At 49.9% G+C, this 18,593-nt stretch overlaps 1 protein-coding gene across 2 annotated transcripts in view; it reads left to right on the plus strand.

The window, feature by feature from the left end:
- Positions 1-18,593, plus strand: part of NEGR1 (neuronal growth regulator 1) — a 169,262-nt gene that overhangs the window by 143,549 nt on the left and 7,120 nt on the right. The window contains exon 7 of one of the 2 annotated variants that reach the window (XM_066325306.1): positions 4,757-4,798. The exons of the other annotated variant lie outside the window; for it this stretch is intronic. Coding sequence (XP_066181403.1) covers positions 4,757-4,798 — 42 coding nt within the window. The remainder of the gene's footprint in view (positions 1-4,756; positions 4,799-18,593) is intronic. 2 annotated transcript variants of the gene reach the window in all.

Consider the following 18,593-nt stretch of genomic DNA (forward strand, 5'->3'; position numbering starts at 1 on the left):
GGGTGTTAGAGCTGGGTTTCTAAAAATTCTCAGTATCCAGGCTTCCAACACTTTGCCATGGAGAGGCTGGGCCTGGAGCATGCCAGGGTCAGCTCCAATCCTTCCCGCTGCTCCCTTGGGTAATCCCTGCCCAATTTAATCCAGTCTCCTCCTTCAAGGAGCTGGGGTTTGCTCCAGGAGCTCCGTGGAGGAGCAGCAGGAGCACAGCCAGGCTGGAGAGGTGCAGATCCCCACGGGATTTCAGAAGGAATCTGCCCCCAGTTTGTTCCCTTTGCTCAGGCAAACAGGGGCTGATGAATCGCTGCCTTCCAGCCACATCCAGCGAGATTTTCTGGGCAAATAATCACAAGTAATTGGCCTCTGGTAAACTCAAAGTCAGGGTTTATTTACCTGCTTGTTTTTACCTGTCTGTATCCTCTAATAGCTGCTCCCAGCTCATATTTTCCCCAAGCCTTGGATGTCAGACAGCTGCAGCTGTGGGTCCTGCCCTCCCCAAACACGTCTGTAATTCTCAGTCCCGCTGTCCTCCCCTGCCTAGGAATTTACTGTTGTTTTCACAATTTTATGTGCAAACATATTTAAATCCCTCTGACCTCAGCCTCCTGAGCTGATTGAATTTTGCTTTAACTTTGGGCTGGCAATTTCCATTTCCATGTTTTTATGCGGAATTGCCAGGGTTTCAGCTTGCGATAAAACTGAGACAAAAATAGTTTTGGGTCCATGCTGAATTTCTCTGCGAGCAGAGGGGCTCTCGTTTCTCTCAAGGTGCCTTACTCCTTCACTGTGGGGTTTAGTGGTCATGGTGCTGTTTATAACTTGGACTTGGTGATCTTGGAGGTCTCTTCCAGCCCCAATGATCCCGTGGTCTCTGGGGTCAGGGAGTGCCTTCCACAGGTTTGCTTTCGTGGTTCCCTGTCTGAGCTGCCCTTCTGGCTTTCCCGGACAGGACCTTTTGGCAGCCAATTCCTTTTGTTCCCTGTAATTTCCCCCCTTGTGCTGGGGAGCCTTTCATGGGGCGCTTTCCCATTCTGAGAAGAGGTTTTCTCTGCCAGCCCTTTTCTGCCTGCGATCAGAAGAATTTTTAGATACAATCTCTGTGCCTTTGGTGAAAGGCAGTGCTAAACGCCCTTGACATTTCACCTCACCTCCCTGGCCCAGCTGCCTTTAGCGCTTCTATTCCCCAGAGGTATCCCTTTTGAGGATTAGAGCTTCAGCTACAAATCCGTGGGGTTTATTCTCCCACTTCATTTAAACCCACTCAGCTGCTGACTGTCTGGGTTATTTCCAGCCTCAGATCCGGCTCGCCACCCCCAACCAACGCTGATTGTGAGGACAACATCGGGCTTTGCTTCTTCCCATGACAACGGGCTAGAGACTCCTGCACCCACATTTCCCCTTTTCCACCCCAGCAGAGCCCCTGCCCCACCAGCACCTGCCAGAGCAGTTCCCTGCTGCACCAGGGCAGGTTTAGTTTGGATATGAGTGGCAATGCCTTTGCTGATGAATTCAGGCCAGGAAGTCAATCAGAGGGTTGGGGCATTGGTGTATATAGGGCTGGGCAGAAATCCCCACTTTTCCTGTGGGGTGTTGTGTTTGGGGTGTTGTGCCACTATCCCTAAGCCCAGAACATTCCTGGTTTTATATTTTTGAACCCAGCCTGACTTAAAGCTCTGCTTTAAATGAACGAGCTGGGTTTGGCTGTTCTGGCTGCCCAGGAGAGGTGGGGTCTGCACGCCCAGGCTCCTGCAGGGCACCCAGGCTCCTGCACACACAGCCCCAGCTCTGGCAAGGGCACACCCGGAGCTGCTGGGCATTCCCTGCTCACTTCCTCAGCTTTGGGGAACCAGGCTCAAGGAGAATTCCCCACTGCAGCCACAGAGGTGGCACAGAAAGTCACGGGTTTCCATTAGACTTGCAGATTCTTTTTCCACAAGCGCCCTTGGAAATCTGAGCAGTCGTGATACAGTAGGATTGGGGTCCCAGGAAAGTGCAGTGAACACAGTGCCACTCTTGCCCACGCACCCCTGCCTCCCAGTGCTCCTGAGGAGTCATTAATTAATTTTAATTTGAATGAACCAGCCTAGTGCGCTTCTACAGAACCAGCTGGTTTTGTTTTCTCTCTATAGACCTGAACATTTTCATGAATAAAGATTTGCAAAGAGTTTCAGAACTTGAAACTCGAAATAGATCTGTCTCTCCAATGCCTTGATCTAATAATGTATTTAAAAATGAGATTTTTTTTTTTTGCAAGAATAATACATTAAATCACCGCCTTCGCTCCCAGCCTCCATGCTGCCAGGAATCTGTGACTTTCTACTACCTTAAGCACCTATAATTAAGTCTAGATCCGATGTTTCCCGGGGAGACACGATCCCAGCACAATCCCTGCTGGTTTGGGTAGGGTACTTTGCTCTTTAATGAAATATTGTACTGACTGAGGGTGTTAATTTGCCTGATTGTTGGGAAGAATGGTGTTCATCTGCAGCAAGAGAAACCGAACTTTTCCTTTCCTAGGAAGCCACAGTCACCAGGATTGACTCCTAAATTGCCAAGAAAAAGATGGCTGTTAACTTGAGGTGGCCAGAAAAATAACTTTTGTCATCATTGCACAGTACATACGAGCCAGGCCGAGAATTATCCATGAGGAGCAGGCTGCAATTGCTCAGAATGTGGAGGTGTGGGAGAAGTTAAGGAGCACTAAATCAATTTATTGTCACACTTAAAACAGCCATTTAAATACAAAATCAAGGATATCTTGATAGGCTTTTGTTTTCTCTGAGTCTCTTGTTTGACCCCAATTCCCGTTTCTCCTGCTGGAGTCAGGGTTGCTCCGTGCAGGGGCACAACCTCCTTCCTCTGGGGAGTATTTTGGGGTGGGAGCATTTGCTGTGGTGAGTTTTCCTTTTCCCTCGTGTTGAGTTTCCCTTTTTCTCTCATGCTGAATTTCCTTTTTCCCTCATCTTGAGTTCCCCTTTCCCCTCATGCTGACTTTCCTTTGCCCTCATGTTGATTTTCCTTTCCCCCTCATGCTGAGTTTCCCTTTTCCCTCATGTTGAGTTTCCCTTTTCATTTCTGTTGAGTTTCCTTTTGCCCTCATGTTGAGTTTCTTTTTTCTTGGGGAAAGCAGATTTGGGGTTTTCAGCAGAGAGATCCAAAGCCCCCAAATTCCCCCTTGTGGCTCTTTCCCCCTTTCCCAACCCACAAATGTTACAAACCCACAGTTTCTCACAACTTAGGCAATCCCTGGAATCAATTTGGTGTCTCACACGTTTCTGCATTTCTGGGTAATTTTGCTTCCCATCTGTCAAATACTCTGGGGAAAAGCCTTGTTTGTGCTGTGGCCAGTTGAGCAGAGCTTTGAAGCACAATGCAGCCCCCAGAGGATCCTCCCCATCCCTCCTCTTCCTTGCTGGAGGCAGCTGCACTTCCCTGGGATGCTCCTGCATGGAGAGCTGCTCTCCATCACCTCCACCTGCCCAGTGCCCACTGCCATGGTGGGATGTGGGATATCCAGGGATGGACCCATCTGTCCTGCTCCTGCACAGGGTCAGGAAATTCAGCACCTGAAACCCTTTCTATGCTCAAGGTGTCTCCAACTTCGTGGATTTTAATGCCAATTAAAAGTGTAACACGGCTCAAATTCCATTTTACTCCTAGAACGTGATTTGGGTTCACCAGCAGCCACGGTGTGTTTGTCAAGGTGTTGAGTAATTGCTTTTAAGGTTGGAAACATTCTTCTGCATTAGCAGAAGTTTAGCACTTGGGTAAAGAAACTTTCATAACTTTTTTTATTTGGGGAAATATTTGTCTGCTCTTTCTCTTGGACTCGTGTTTGCACAGTATTAACCTGAAAAGCAATTGTGGGTGGAAAAAAAGCCCTCAAAATTGCCCAGGAGCTGGTGTGTGTGTGCTCAGCCATTCCCTGCACATCCCTGCTTGTCAACTCGCTCCCATTTTTTTTCATTAGTTTCTTGTTATAGCCGAGATATGGTCAATGATCTTTTGAGCTCGGTAATTTTGTTAAACCTTTTTTATGAGGAGTTTTGAATTGCTGCATTGAGATGGGAGCTTGCTTCCGTGCAAGATTAATTGGGACCGGTATTTCATTTTGCATAGCACTATTCAAAGCTAATAAAAAGGCCCAGAATAATGAATTCCAAAGTCAAATTATAATGAAAAGCCACAGGTGATTGTTTCATTAGGCTGGATGCAGGAGAACTGTGTCGTCTCTTAACTTTGCCTGTTTGTATTAGTTGCCCTGGGGGAAGTAAACAACTTCCAAATGGGTTTGATGTTTCTGAGAAATGTTTTTCTTCTGGAAAGACTTCAATAATTAAAAAGATGCGCCTTCTTAAAAGTTCACCCAAGCACAAAGCCATCGTTTTTAAACATTCTTTGTTCAAAATTGTTACCTTGACTGATATTCATGGGAGGAAATTGCCTTGGATGGAGTGAACAAAGCTCTTTCTCTCAGGTTTTGGTGGCTCCAGGAGGAGCTGGAGGGCTCCAGGGGCAGCAAGCTTGGCCAGTGGCAGTGTGATGGTGCTGACGGTGTGCACAGAACACGGATCAAGGGCACGGAGCTCTGCCCCAGCCTCACTCGAGATTGAACTGTGCTGTCTCTTGCATGACTGTTTGCTGTCTCATTCTGTACTTGTCTTCCATGTGTGATTAACTCCCAAATGTTCTCTTTTTTTTCCCCTTTTCTTTTTGTTTGTTTTTTTGGTTTTTTGTTTTCCTTTTTCCCTTTTTGTAGAAATTATTGAGCCTACTACCTCTAGTGGTGTCTCCAGCCCAGGTCAGTATCCCCAGCAGGAGGGTCGGTGCCTGCAGGGGCTCATTGCCATCGGTGCCCGGGGCTGGCCCGGGCTGGCAGCTGTGTCGTGGTAGTGCTGGCCTGTCCCCTTCTGTCTTTGTGCTCCCATCGCTGTGTCTTTCCCTCCAGCCTTTGTGTCTTTGTCCTCTTCTCTCCCCGTTTTGGGCAGCCTCTCCCGCATCCCTGTCCCTGCCGTGGGTGTATCCTGGTCCAGGCTTTGCCCTGCCCCGGAGCCATCCCCAGCCCCTGAACCCTGGCTGCTGGTGCTGTCAATGTGGATGTTGGTTCCAGAGTTTGTGGATTGCTCTGTCTCCTGGCCGTGGGATGGAGCTCTGGGGAGCTGCTCGCTGCCACAGAGGAGTCTGTGGGAGCTGAACTCCCCTCCTCGGGCCTGGCAGGGGGGAACAGGTCCTGGGGTGTAGGCAAATCCGCGGACGGCTGGGACAAGGAATTCTGCCCACCTGTATATTCTAGAACATGTGGGTTTATTGCAGGGCCGTGGGTAAAAGGGCCTTGCCTTCAGCCACCAGCCTGGGCTGGAGGGAATCCCAAAGAGAGAGGGAGAGAGAACAGCAGGGGAGAGCTGAGAGAGAAGGGAGAGAGAGAGCAAAGGGCAGGGGGAGAGAGCAGGAGAGAGCGAGAGCAGGGGGAAGAGGAAGGGTGAGAGAGCAAGGTCCTTGTTACAATCCATTATATCTCTTTTTGTGATGAATATTCTAATTTACAGTGACCAACCAACACAAGACACAAAATCCTATAGAATCTACATACAGCCTATAAGAACTTCTATATTACCATACTGTGTTATATTTTAAACTCTAAAAGCTACTCTTTAGACTTCTGTGTTGCTACATTGACCTTTGGATCCCTCAGCCAGCAGAAAGGTGTTGTTCAATCCAAAGGGATTCTCCTTCAGCTAGACCATTGTTTTCAGGTTCTATAGGAACTAAGACTCGGTATCCTACAACTCAAAGTAAGCTTTCATTTCTATTTCAATTATAGGTTTCATATTTTCAGAATCTTTTGCTAAGCAATCATATTTATAAGGTGTCCCTGATTCATCTTGCCCAACACTGGGTGTTTGTGGTGAACCCTCATTTCCTTGGGGATGTTTCCTGTTGCTGCTCTCCAGCAGGACACCCTCACTGGGCTGGGCACAGGATCTTGGGAGGGACCTGAAATCCCATTCCCAGCCCTGCCATGGCAGGGACACCTCCCTCTGTCCCAGGTGCTCCAGCCCCAATGTCCAGCCTGCCAGGGATCCAGGGCAGCCACAGCTGCTCTGGGAATTCTATCCCAGGGCCTGCCCATCCTGCCAGGGAACAATTCCTGCCCGACATCCCGTCTGGGAGGCAAAAACAAGCAGAATTTTCCTCTGGCAAAAACCTTCCACAGACGTGTACTTTTATTTCCTAGCTGAGATTGAAGGACTGCGCCAGAAAGGCACAGAAAGTCAGGGGATCAAAGAAGTGAGGCAGATTAAACCAAAGGCTGCAGAAGGAAAACCAGGCCCGGGTGATTCCAGTACCCTCAGACCTACAGGAGCAGCACAAGAGTTTAAATCTCCAGCCCTTTAATTAAAAAGAGCTTAGTGAGGGCAAGCTCCAGTGTCACTTTGGAGGCAGAGGTGGTGCCTCCTGCCTTCCCTGGGCCCCAGGGAGCTTCCCAAAGCTCTCCATCTCCTCTAAGGCAGAGGCTGTGCCCTGTCCCCATCTCCTCCAGGGCAGAGGCTGTGCCCTGTCCCCATCTCCTCCAGGGCAGAGGCTGTGCTGTGCCCGCAGCTGGAGCTGCAGCAAAACCTCTGCAAGAGCTGCCTCCATCCACCCCTTCCATGGGAGGGGGCCTGGGCTGCAAAGGGCTGATAGTGTTTGCAGTAAAAGCCCCTGTCCTGGGGTTTTCCACAGCTGCTTTGGACTGCCGAGCAGGGGAGAATAAGCTGGGGAATTAGTTTTTGAGTTAAGAGAAGCTGAGGAGGAGGGAAGAGTCTGTGCTGTGTAAAGTGGCGATAGGAGAACATCACTGCTGTGTGACTCCGGGGTCTGTAATTCCTGACAAAGTGCCCTCAGCCTGATCCTGCCCCGAGCTCTGCCCAGGGAAGGGGGGATGGTGCTGGGTGGTTGCAGCTGGAATGGGCTGCAGTCACATTTCTGGGTTTAATTTCCATCAGTGAGTGCTCCAACAGCATCACGGCTGTTCCTCTCTCACTCTCAAAAACTGCTGCTCAAGTAACACAGCTCTGGGATGTGTTTGAATTCTTGCCTGCAGAAGTTTGCACCAAATGAGCAAAAATCGTGTGTATTTTTGGGAGCAGGATGGAGAGGGGGGAGTGGAAAGGAATAGAGTCCTTAGCAATGATCCCTCTCTTAATTCCAAAAGCTAAATAGAGAGGGCTTTTTCCAAACATGAAACTGAGAATAGGAAAACCTCTGAACACGGTAGAAGAAAAAATTGGGAGTCATTAAAGTTGCAACAGTTATGAAACTACATGAGCAAATCCAGCTTTAGATTAGCAAGGAAAGTACTCTGAGCTCAGTTTGCAGTTGAAAACCAACATCTGTTCTGCTGAAAGACAGCAGAAAAGGGGAGGAGGGTTTAAAGACAGTTCTCAAAATGGTTGCAGATTTATTATTGAGTCTTTCCTCCTGGAAATGAGCCCTGGTAGCAGCAGTGACATTGCACTGAACTGTTCTGTTTGCCTTCCATAATTAACTAACACTGCGACAGTCCCTCTACTTGGCTAATTTTAGCCTGGTAAATAGCTGGATAATGCCAGCAGTATTGTTACTAAGTTATTCAGCTGCAGAGGCAATGAAAAACTTCCCAGAGTGTTGGGAACTGAGTCCCTCGTGTGCTGCAGGGAAGGCAGCAGGTTGGGCTGGGAGATGGTGCCACGAAGCCTGGGTTATGACAGTAAAATTAGATTTATCATAAATCACAGAATGGTTTGGGCTGGAAGGGACCTTAAAATCGACTTGTTCCAACCCCAGCAACATTTCTGACTTTGTTTGAAGTCCCTCCCCGGAGGTTTTGGCCAAGAGTCCTCTGGCTCTGCCCCACTTCCCCCGTGCAGGAATGCAAACCGTGGATCATCTGTAGGAACTCATTTCAGCCTCGTGTCCCACACCAGCCAGAAGGCAGAGCATCAGCCTCCCTCCTGCTCAATCAAGGCTCTGCAGCTAATTAGCTAATTGCCACCATCCTTCACCACTTCAGTGCAGCCTTCAGGGGACGTGTTCCCTGGAGAAGGGTGTGCTGCTGGAAAGACACAGATCCTTTGTAGGGTTTCAGTGCTCAGCCAGATGTTGTGAGAACGCCCCAAAGTGCAGTCCCCAGCTGCAGGGGATGAGGCACAGCTGGAGGCCAAGGCTCTCCTAGAAAAGCAGGGAAATAATAGATGGGATGTTTGACCTTCCATCACCATTGCTTGAGTTCCCCAGGACCTTCCTTGAGGAATCTGCAGCAATCCTGAAGAGCTCTCAGGGTCCCCACACTCCCAGCTCCCAACAGGGAAACACAAAACATTTTAGACGTTTTTAATTCCTGCAAAGCAACACCGTGTTTGAGAGCCCTGCTGACACATTTGTGCATTTCTCTGCTGGAGCCCTTTCCCCTCCATTTGGGGATTTGCTTCCCTAATTTGAAGCGACAGTGCTTCAAGCATGTAGAATTAGCTGCAGAAAGTTCCAGAACTGGGGCCACGGTTGGTATCTGGGTTGTCAGCCAGCGCCAGGAGCTGGAGCTCCTCACAAATCTTCCCTCCTCCAGCATAATTAGTTCACAGGTGGTGTCTTGAAAAGCCTTTGAAGATGTTGTAGAATTCTTAACGCTGACTAAACAAGTAACTGTGACAGGTCACAGAGAATAATTGAGGAATCTTCTTTAATTAATGATTTCACATCTTATGAGGCACTTTTATAAAAATTGGAGCTGGAGAGAGAAGGACCTTAAGTTATTTAATTTCCTCAGCAACAAAAGCGTGTGTTTAAGTGAGCACTTGGGCAGGTTGGACAACTCCTTGAACTTCAGTTGCTTCTCCCTGCTTTGCCTTTCTGCATATCTAACACGTTTAATATGCCAGAATACCAAATAATACCTCGTTTCAGGCAGGCTCTGTTTGTTTCACGGGAAACCTGCCAACCCCTCCAGTTTTTCTCCTCTTGTGCAGTTGCAAATCCCATTTAAATCAATCAGTGATTTTGTGTAAGGAGAATCTGCGGGGTTGGGCTCCGAAATTGGGAATTTTCAGCTCTCTCTTGCCGTCAGCTCTGCCTGTTGGTGAGGAAGGCACCGTGCTCCTGCAGCTGGAGGGCTCTGCATGGCAGCAGGAGACACTGGTGCAGCAAACCCTGGGGCAGGGGACAGAGCCAGATGGGCTGCATCGGCCAAACTGCTCTTTCTTTCTCCCTCTTCCTGGAATTCCTGCCAAGACACTAAAGGGGCATGAAAAGATGATCCAGATTTCGGGTAACAGGTCCTGCCTGGGTCGGTGCAAATGACCCAGCAACATTCCCAGCCAGGATGGAAAACAGCATCCCAAAACACTAAAGGAGGGTGAAAAGGTGATCCAGAGTTTGAGTAACAGGTCCTGGGTCATGGCAAATTTAACTTCTAAATCCTGTTAGGAGCAGGTGTGTGTTTGTTCTGAGAGCTTTGGATGCTTGGTGGGCACTTCATTGCCTCCCAAATATCCCAGCTGGGAGGGAAGGCAGAGTCTCCCCTCTCCACCCCTCTGCAGTGCCAGTCCCAGAAGAGCAGAGGTTCTTCTGTCCCAGGTAACTGCTATAAAACAGAGGGAGGGCTATCAGGTCTTGCTGGGAGTAGTTTGGCAGCAAACAGGTGAACAACTCAAAAAAAAAAAAAAAATCAATATATTCAACCTCCTTGTTCCTCAGCTGAAAGCTCTGTGCTCCGAGCACACGGTGGGCACTGCTGCTGCATGTCAGAGCCCAGGCAGGTGTGAAATTCCAGCGTGGCTCCGTGTGCCAGGCAAAGCTGGTCCCTGCACTCAGCCAGCCCCTGCACCTGCACTGTCAGCTCTGTGGGAATTACACCCTGCAGGAAAAGCGCTGCCTTCCCGGGCTGCACTCACCTGCTCTGCCAGCAGCTGAGCCCTGTGTTTGTCACCCTCCTCGGGAAGGCAGAGCCCCGGAGTGCGTGTGTGGAATTAGGTAAACATCCCTACCTGAGCTCAACCAGCGTCTCAGGGTGTGCTCGGTGACATTCAGCGTGTTCAGAGCCTGCATCCTCATTCCAGCACAATGTTTGAACACACTAAATCATATTATTCACTGCTTGCTGAAGAGATGCATTATTTAATATCAAGAGAGCTGCTTTCTATCAGCTGAAAAATAGGACTAGAACTAGGTCGTTTTTAGTCCATTGATTCCCACTCTCTAAGCCGGCATGTAAAATACAAGGATGTTTTTTTTTTCCCTGATACTGTGTTGCCTACAAGCCTTCTGTCAGTGGGGATTTCAATATTAATGAGTTTTCCCACGAATATGAGAAGCCCACTTAGGGGAAGAAGCTGCTCTGAGGATCCTGAATATTTTACCATCTCACACATCGATCAGTTGGCTGGAATCGCACGTTTCAGCCGAGGAGTGCTTCTGAGAGATGCCAGGAGAGCAGGGCCAGGTGTGAAATGGCTGCTGGAGGCTCTGGGAAGGGTGGAGGATGGGGAAGGTGCAAAGATGCTTAACCTCCTGTTGCTGTTTTCTCGCTGATGCCGGGGATGGGCCCCGCAGATTCCTCCCCATCTCGGAGGGATGCTCACCCTGCAGGGAGGTTCTCAGCCCCCAGGATCAGTGTCCTTGGTGCTGGGGGGTTATCAGTAGCCAGATCAGTTCAGGATGTTGTAGATGGGGTCAGGTGTGTGTTGTGTGTAGGAACTCCAGCATGGGAACACGGGGAGGGCTCTTCCCAGGACAGCTCTGGCTTCCTGCAGTTAGTGGGGTTTAAAACACAGATATTCATGGAATGATGGAATATCCCGAGCTGGAAAGGACCCAAGGATCATTGATCCAGCCCCTTCCCTGCACAGACACCCCAACAATCCCACCCTGGGCATCCCCAAACCCTCCTGGAGCTCTGGCAGCCTCAGGCTGTGCCCATTCCCTGGGGATCTGGGCAGTGCCAGCACCCTCTGGGGGAAGAACCTTTCCCAAAATCCAACCCAAACCTCCCCAGGCACAGCCCCAGCTGTTCCCTTGTTCTTTATACAACCTGTTTACACCTTCCCCGAGCCTGAGACAAGCCCCAGCTCTGACTGAGAGAAGACAAGCAGGAGATTCCAGAATGTGATTCACCAGCAGGAAGAGAGCAGTCCGTGTTTTTATTTATCACAGAAGGATATGTTTTAAGTGAAGGTTTGATCAGCCAGAACTGGCTGACTACAGGAATTGTACAGGAATAAATATGCATATATCCATCTCGATGAGATGGGTGGCCATGTGCAGAGATTTAAAATGTATATAGAGCTGTGTATCCATAACTTCAGGGAGGGCCCAGCTCTGCGTGGAATGTGGAGGAGCCTACAGCTACAGCTGGCAGGGAAGGATCTGACAAACTTGGGTTGTTGAGGGAGGGAAGGCTTGGGGGATTAGGGGACTTGTCAGAAAAAGCCTGTTTGAAAACTCCATGAATATGTCAGTTTTAAAGAAATTCAAATAAAGGCCTGTTGAGTTTTGAGTGGGGGAAAAAAAAAAATACATTGGCTTCCTTCCAGGCTCCCCATCTCATTCCAGGCAACACTTCTTCTTTTTTTGTCTTTTCCCTGTCTGAATTTCGCACCAAATGGAAATTTCAGTTCCATGCCAGCTGCATTTAGAATATCTGCGCAACATGGACATTTTGATGGAGTTGCCAACAATATTCCCAGCCAGGGTGGAAAACAACATCCCAGGATGACACAGGATCAGCCATTTCCCTCCTCTGAACCTGATGTCCCAAAGCTGCGTCGCTGCGCCTTTTCCTTCTCCTCAGCACACACAGTTGCAGGGCCCAGCCTTCTGTGGTGGGTTTTAACCTGGGATTTGTCCTTCTTCATAGTTTCCAGATGAGCTCTTAACCTGTCACCAGGAAGCCCAGGAAAGGCTGAGGGTGGGTTTTTCCAAGAGGCTCTCTGGGTTAAAGAAAAATGGGCCAAAATTTGTAGGTAGAGCCGTGACAGCTGAGCCAGCCCCGCATCCTTCCAAGAGCAGGGTTGTAACAGGTTCAGGCAGCAGCTCTGAACAACCCAATGAATATTCCTTTATCACTGGCACCTGCTCCTGTTCATGATTTTCAGGGAGCCCAGATTTTAACTGAGCCTCCGAATCCACGGAACAGCATGGAGCCGTCTGATTAAAATTTTAAAGATGCTTTTCATTAAGATGGAAGCTGTGCAAAACATTTTCCCCTCCCCGTTTTCAGCTGCTGAGTCAGAGATTTCCATCAGAAAGAGCTGCTGGTGTGAGGCAGCGGGAGATGAGCTCGGAGGGTGAGTGGCAGCCTGCTCCTGTCACCCACACTGAGCACTGGGTGGCACTGGGGGACACTGGGTGACACTGGGACATCCAGCAGTGCTGTCCCTCCAAACACCGCGTGTTATAAATAACGAGTCCAATTTCATAAAAGAATGCCACTTTATTGATAAGATTTGGCGGAATAGAATTTTATGGAAAAAGCCAGAATCAATCGTTCAGCACAGACCCCGGGGTCGATGCTGGGTGACCCTCAGATCCCACAGCGAGCCCTGTCCTCCCTGGTCACCAACCCTGCCCACACACACTCCAGTTTGATACAGCTTTTCTTGCCAGAGGCAAAAGCTGCCTCACCCCATTTTCCACTCTGTGGGTGCTCAAATTCATATTTCCTTTCTTTCCCTCTGCCCGTCTGGGGAATGGTTTTCTGGGCAGTGTTGGGGCTCCTGATTAGATTTGGGGGACCTTGGCATTCACACTCCACCGGCCAATAGAGATAAGATCCCAATGAGGTGTTATCACCGGGTCATTGGCAGTCCCAGCTCCTGAGAGGACCCATCTCCTGGTGGAGACTCCTTTTATTTTGCAGATGAACGGGCCTCCTATTCCTGGAAGCGAATTGTAGTTGCACCACACTTTTATTTCGAGGAGGAGGAGGCATTTGATGCAGTGTATATTTTATACAGGATATCTCTGTAAAAAGAACGAATGAATTCCCCAGCACTTCTAACACCGCGGTTAAAGATTGATCTTGGCGCCTCTTGTCCTCCTCTTTTCCGCGGTGGATGACTCAGCCTTGTGCGTTCCTCTCTCCGCACGCAGCGAGAATCTCCGTGCAGTGAGGAGTGATGGGCTCAGCCTCCCTCTGTCCCTGATTGCTCTCAGGGGTTGTCTCCCCTTCAGCCTCCCCGCTGCTCAAATCCACCCGGAATGAGCTTTGTGCCAGGGCCGGGCAATGCAGGGCTTTGGAAAGCTCGGGAGGGAAAGAACGGGGGGAGCATTTTCCAGTCGGGAAACGGGGTGTTGTTCGAATAATCCGCAGGAAGCTGTCAAAGCAAAGAGTGAAATTTGGCTCTATCCACCAACCTTTAGACTTGAGGTCTGTCCCATTTCTGTGTGGCTGAGGAGCACGGTGGTGCTGGGGAAATGAAATGTCAGAGGCATTGCAGGAATGAGCCGTGTGTGAGCATCCCAACCCCGCAGCCTGCTGTGCCCAGCCCATCCCACCTGCACAGCCCCAGGTCGTGTTCCCTTTTCCCAGAGCCACTGAACAGCCTCAGCTGGAGGGAACCAGTCCAGCCCCAACAGAAGGAGCCGTGTTTTACAGAGAGCTGGGAATCCCACCCTGCTCAATGCAGATTATCACCGGCCAATTCCCCATCAGGGCTTGGAGAAACCTGAAGGATTTTAGTACTTAGGGGTTATACACGTACAAACCAGGCAAAAAAAAAGATTGGTTTTGAGGCAGAATGTGTCTTATAAGACTATCAGAGTCAGTTTTAAGGCATCCATCTCTGTCCCAGAAGCACCAAAATTCTGTACTAATTGATAGAGATTTTCAAAGGCATGACTCTTAACAGAACCTGCGTGCCTAAAACTCCCAGTCAGCTTTGAAAAATCTCAGCTATTGGGGGTATTCTTTCCTCTCTTCTGTGTAATAACATATGCAAAGCTGAGCCATAATGTCTCCAAAATCCTCAGGATTAAGCTGAATAGCGAGTGGGGAAGGCTGGGGCATGAAAAGCTTCCTGATGCAAAATCCTCCAGCAGCAGGAAAAGCTGCAGAGCAGCAGCAGGCAGGAGGGGTGAGGGGCTCTGCAAAGAGACCCCCAGCAGAAATCCAGCCCCAAATGGCTGTGGGGGGATCATTCCCTCCCACCCACCGGCAGCTGCAAGAGCTCAGAGTCCTCCCGATGGCAAATCAGCTCCTGCTGCTGAAATAATCCCAAATAATTCATCTTAGGGAACAGTGGATGAAGGTAAATGGAACCACAGAATCACAGACTGGTTTGGGTTGGGAGGGGCCTTAAATAAATCCCACCCAGTGCCACCCCCGGGTGGGCAGGGACACCTCCCACTGTCCCAGGCTGCTCCAAAACCTGGCCTTGGGCACTGCCAGGGCTCTAGGGGCAGCCACAGCAAATCTGGGAATTTTATTCCAGGGCCTGCCCATTCATACAAAAGGATCCCCCAGTGGGGTCAGGGATGGGAGATGGATCCCTCAATGAGGTCAAGGATGGGAGATGGATCCCTCAGTGAGGTCAAGGATGGGAGATGGATCCCTCAGTGAGGTCAGGGATGGGAGATGGATCCCTCAGTGAGGTCAGGGATGGGAGATGGATCCCCCAGTGAGGTCAGGGATGGGAGATGGATCCCTCAGTGAGGTCAGGGATAATAGGAGGTGGATCCCTCCCCTGGCAGCCACTGCTGCAGGTGACAAAGGGAGCGTTCAGTGACAAACCAGGGAAATGTCCAGGCATTAAATCCACCCCACACGGAGGGGATCAGGCAGGAGGAGGAGCCCAGGGGCTGGGGGGCTCATTCCCATACCCCAGACGTGTGCAGTGCCTGCCTGCAGCACCGTCTGCCTCGGGGAAGGTCTCCATCAAGTTGAAAAGTAGCAACAATTTCACTGGGGCAGTGTTTGAACACTCTGGAGCTCCATGAATAGTTAATGTCACGTCAGGGCTGGGAGACAAACGCTCTGGGATCTGAAGAGCAAATAGCTCAGGCCGTGATGAGTTATGTTTGCTCCCTGCGTACACAGCCCCGTGGAAATTGCAATCATCCCTCATGAGCGGGCTCAGCTTTTGCTGCAGGGGAGGAAGAGTGCCCACAGCCTCGGCTGCCCACGGGGGAAGGAGAGGGGAACCTGCTCTGCTCTCCCTGCTGCCGGGCACAGGAAGGTTCTGTCAGAATGGGTGCTGGAGGGATTTCAGGGGCCAGCAAGCCTGGATCCCCTTCATGGAACCGAATTTTCCCCTGGATCCCCTTTATGGAGGTGAATTTTCCCCCAGATCCCCTTTATGGAACCGAATTTCCCCCTGGATTCCCTTTATGGAGGTGACTTTTCCCTGGATCCCCTTTACAGTGGTGACTTATCTCTGAATCCCCTTTATGGAGATGACTTTCCCTGGATCCCCTCTATTGAGGTCACTGTTCCCTGGACCCCCTTTCTTTTCCCTGAATCCCCTTTATGGAGGTGATTTTCCCCTGGATCCTGTTTATGGAGGTGATTTTCACTGGATCCCCTTTTTCGTGGTCACTTTCCTTGGATCCTCTTTCTTTTCCCTGGATTCCTTTTCTTTTCCCTGGATCCCCTTTATGGGTGTGACTTTCCCTGGATCCTCTTTTTGGAGGATTCCATATGGAGGGATGGACATTCCTGCTGGATATCCCTGAGCGCCCCCTGGCCCAGCCTGGGCCCGTTGTGATTTGAGGTGCCACTGTAACTTCTGGAATTAGCAAACAGTTGGATTTGGTTGTTTATTTTATCCACTCACCTTCTTCTCATCAAAACACTGTTGGTGATTAATTCCTTGGCTATTGGCACAGTTTGGGAATAAGTTTCCATGGATTATGGGGGGGTTTAATACTCCTATAAAAAGAGAGGAATACGTGCACCATGCAGAAATAGGACCAAGAGGAACCCACCAGAAGTGCTCAAGAAAACCAGCAGAAATCTGAATAAACCCCACATCTTAGAAATTCCACTTCCTCTGTGGAACATTTGCTGAAAGGCTACCAGCACTTCCAGCCAAAACCTTCCTTCCTTGTACACCAAAAAAAAGGAGAGAAATCATGTTCCAACCTGCTCAAGTCCACATCTTTTGTCAGAAGCACAAGAATGATGTGGAAACCGTGCAGAAACTGGAAAGTTCAGTGTGAAAAATTATCATTCATGCTGCTGTATGACATTGCCTCAACACAGCAGAACCAACAAAGTCTTCCTGATATATGAGAACTATCAAAGGTTGCCACTGAACACGGAGATTTAATGTGCTGCTTAATTCAAGAGCTTATTTACAATGTCACACGTCACTTGGAGAAAAATGGCTCTGACAACCAATCATTTAAAATATAGGAAGAATGTTTAACAAAAGGTCAGAAGTACAAATATTTTACATATTAACTACTAATAAATTCATTTCCTCTCAAAGTTAGGAGGATCAGCAAATGTCTCCAAAGCCATTTGCAATATTTCAGCACAAGACCCAACCTCTAATTACCAATGTAAGTTGTAAATAATTGTCAAGTATGCAGATGAGCCAAAAATTCTCTCAAATTAAAGTAATTAGCTCCCAAGTCAAATTTTTCTGTCACATTAAAATGCTTTCCCTTGTCTCCAACGTGACACGTACAAATGAGAGGCACATTGTCAGGGAAGCAGTTATTGTAGGCTGCCAGGATGATCTGCACCAGCAGCCCTGAGCTCTTTGCTTCCACAGGAACCTGAGCTGAGTTTTCCCTGCCTGGCTGTGCTGCTCATCCCCTGTGAGAGCAGGGAATTCATCCAGCTGGAGCTCTGGCAGGTGCATCCAAAGTTTCCCCGTCCCTTGGTGTGGGAATGTCCCTCATGGAGAGCCTCAGTGCTTGGCTCTTCCTCCTTCCCTGAGGAACCTTCCCAGACCTCCTGGAGTGGGATAGGGATTGGAACTGAGCCACAGCCTGCAGCACTGGGATGGGGAGTGGGAATGGGAATGGAATGGGAATGGGGATGGGGATGGGGATGGGGATAGGGATGGGGGTGTGAATGGGAATGGGAATGGGAATGGGAATGGAATAGGAATGGGAATGGGAATGGAATGGGAATGGAATAGGAATGGGAGTGGGAATGGAATGGGAATGGGAGTGGGAATGGAATAAGAATGGGAATGGGAACGGGAATGGGAGTGGAAATGATAATGGGAGTGGGAATGAGCATCTCACTTCTCCCAGTGCTTTCTCTGGCACTTTCATGGTTTATTCTCAATGTCCTCTTAACCACTGTGGTGATCTCTTGGCTGATCTCTGCCCTCTCCGGGCAGGGATGAGGTGGTGATCTCGTTAAGCATCCCAGGCTCATCCCAGGGCTGGGGCTCACATCTCTGACTGTTCCAGGTCAGCTCATCCCTCAAGGCTGTTCCCATCCATCTCTCAGGAGCTCCTCAGAGATGTTTCATTTTTCCAACACCACTGTGCTCCTGAGCTGCACAAAGAAATGGGACAATCTGGGGTAGAAAGGATGATGTATAAAGCCAAATTTCATTCTGTTCCCTCACAGTAGTTTTCCTCATAAATACTTCCTGGGATTGTGAAATATTCCCTGCAGCAGACCCCGAGTCCATCAGGGCTGCACTATTTCATCCCGTCACACCCGGAGCTCTCTGTGCTCAGCTTCACTCACCCACCAAGGCATGGGAGGGGCTCTTTTCCTGGGCACCATTTCAGGGAAGGCGTTTCTGTTTGATACCATCAGTTTATCTCTGTCCAGATGAAATGCCATTGAAGAGGCACCCCAGCAGTGTGTGAGGGCTGGGAATTGGGGCTGTTTCTGGAGTTGTCACTAAAGTTGGTCCTGCACTGCCACAGCAGCTCCAGTGCCCTGATCCTGGGACACTTAGGGACACCCACAGGATCCTGGAATGGTTTGGCTTGGGAGGGGCTGTAAACATCATCCAGTGCCACCCCTGCCATGGCAGGGACACCTCCCACTGTCCCAGACTGCTCCAACCCCAGTGTCCAGCCTGGCCCTGGGCACTGCCAGGGATCCAGGGGCAGCCACAGCTGCTCTGGGAATTCTATTCCAGGGCTTGCCCAACCTCCCAGGGAGAAATTCCTGCCCAATCTCCCATCCAGCCCTGTCTTCTGGCACTGGGAAGCCGTTCCCTGTGTCCTGTCCCTCCATCCCTTGTCCCCAGTCCCTCTCCAGCTCTCCTGGAGCCCCTTTAGGCCCTGCCAGGGGCTCTGAGCTCTCCCTGGAGCTTCTCCTCTCCAGGACCGAGCAGGAACCACAGCGAGATCCCACAGAGGCACCAGGTACTGCAGGGGGTTTTAGGTACCACTGAGTGAGGAGCCACCCAGTGCCCTTGAGCTGTTGCTGACTTGGGAAATGCTCTGTTCCAGAGGGTTATTTGAGACCCTTAACCCCCTTTTCCCCATCCCTGAGCCTCCATCCCAGCCCAAATCCCCAGCTCCCAGGGCTGTCACCCCCATTTCACAGCTCTGGTTTGGGCACTGCACTCTGGGGCTGGCTGCCCCACCACCCTCACCAAGCAAAAAATGATCTGACTTTAAAATCTGGGTGTATTTTTAGCAGTCTGAAATGAGTCCGT

This window comes from Sylvia atricapilla, chromosome 9 (assembly GCF_009819655.1).
Source record: "Sylvia atricapilla isolate bSylAtr1 chromosome 9, bSylAtr1.pri, whole genome shotgun sequence".
NCBI lineage: Eukaryota > Metazoa > Chordata > Aves > Passeriformes > Sylviidae > Sylvia > Sylvia atricapilla.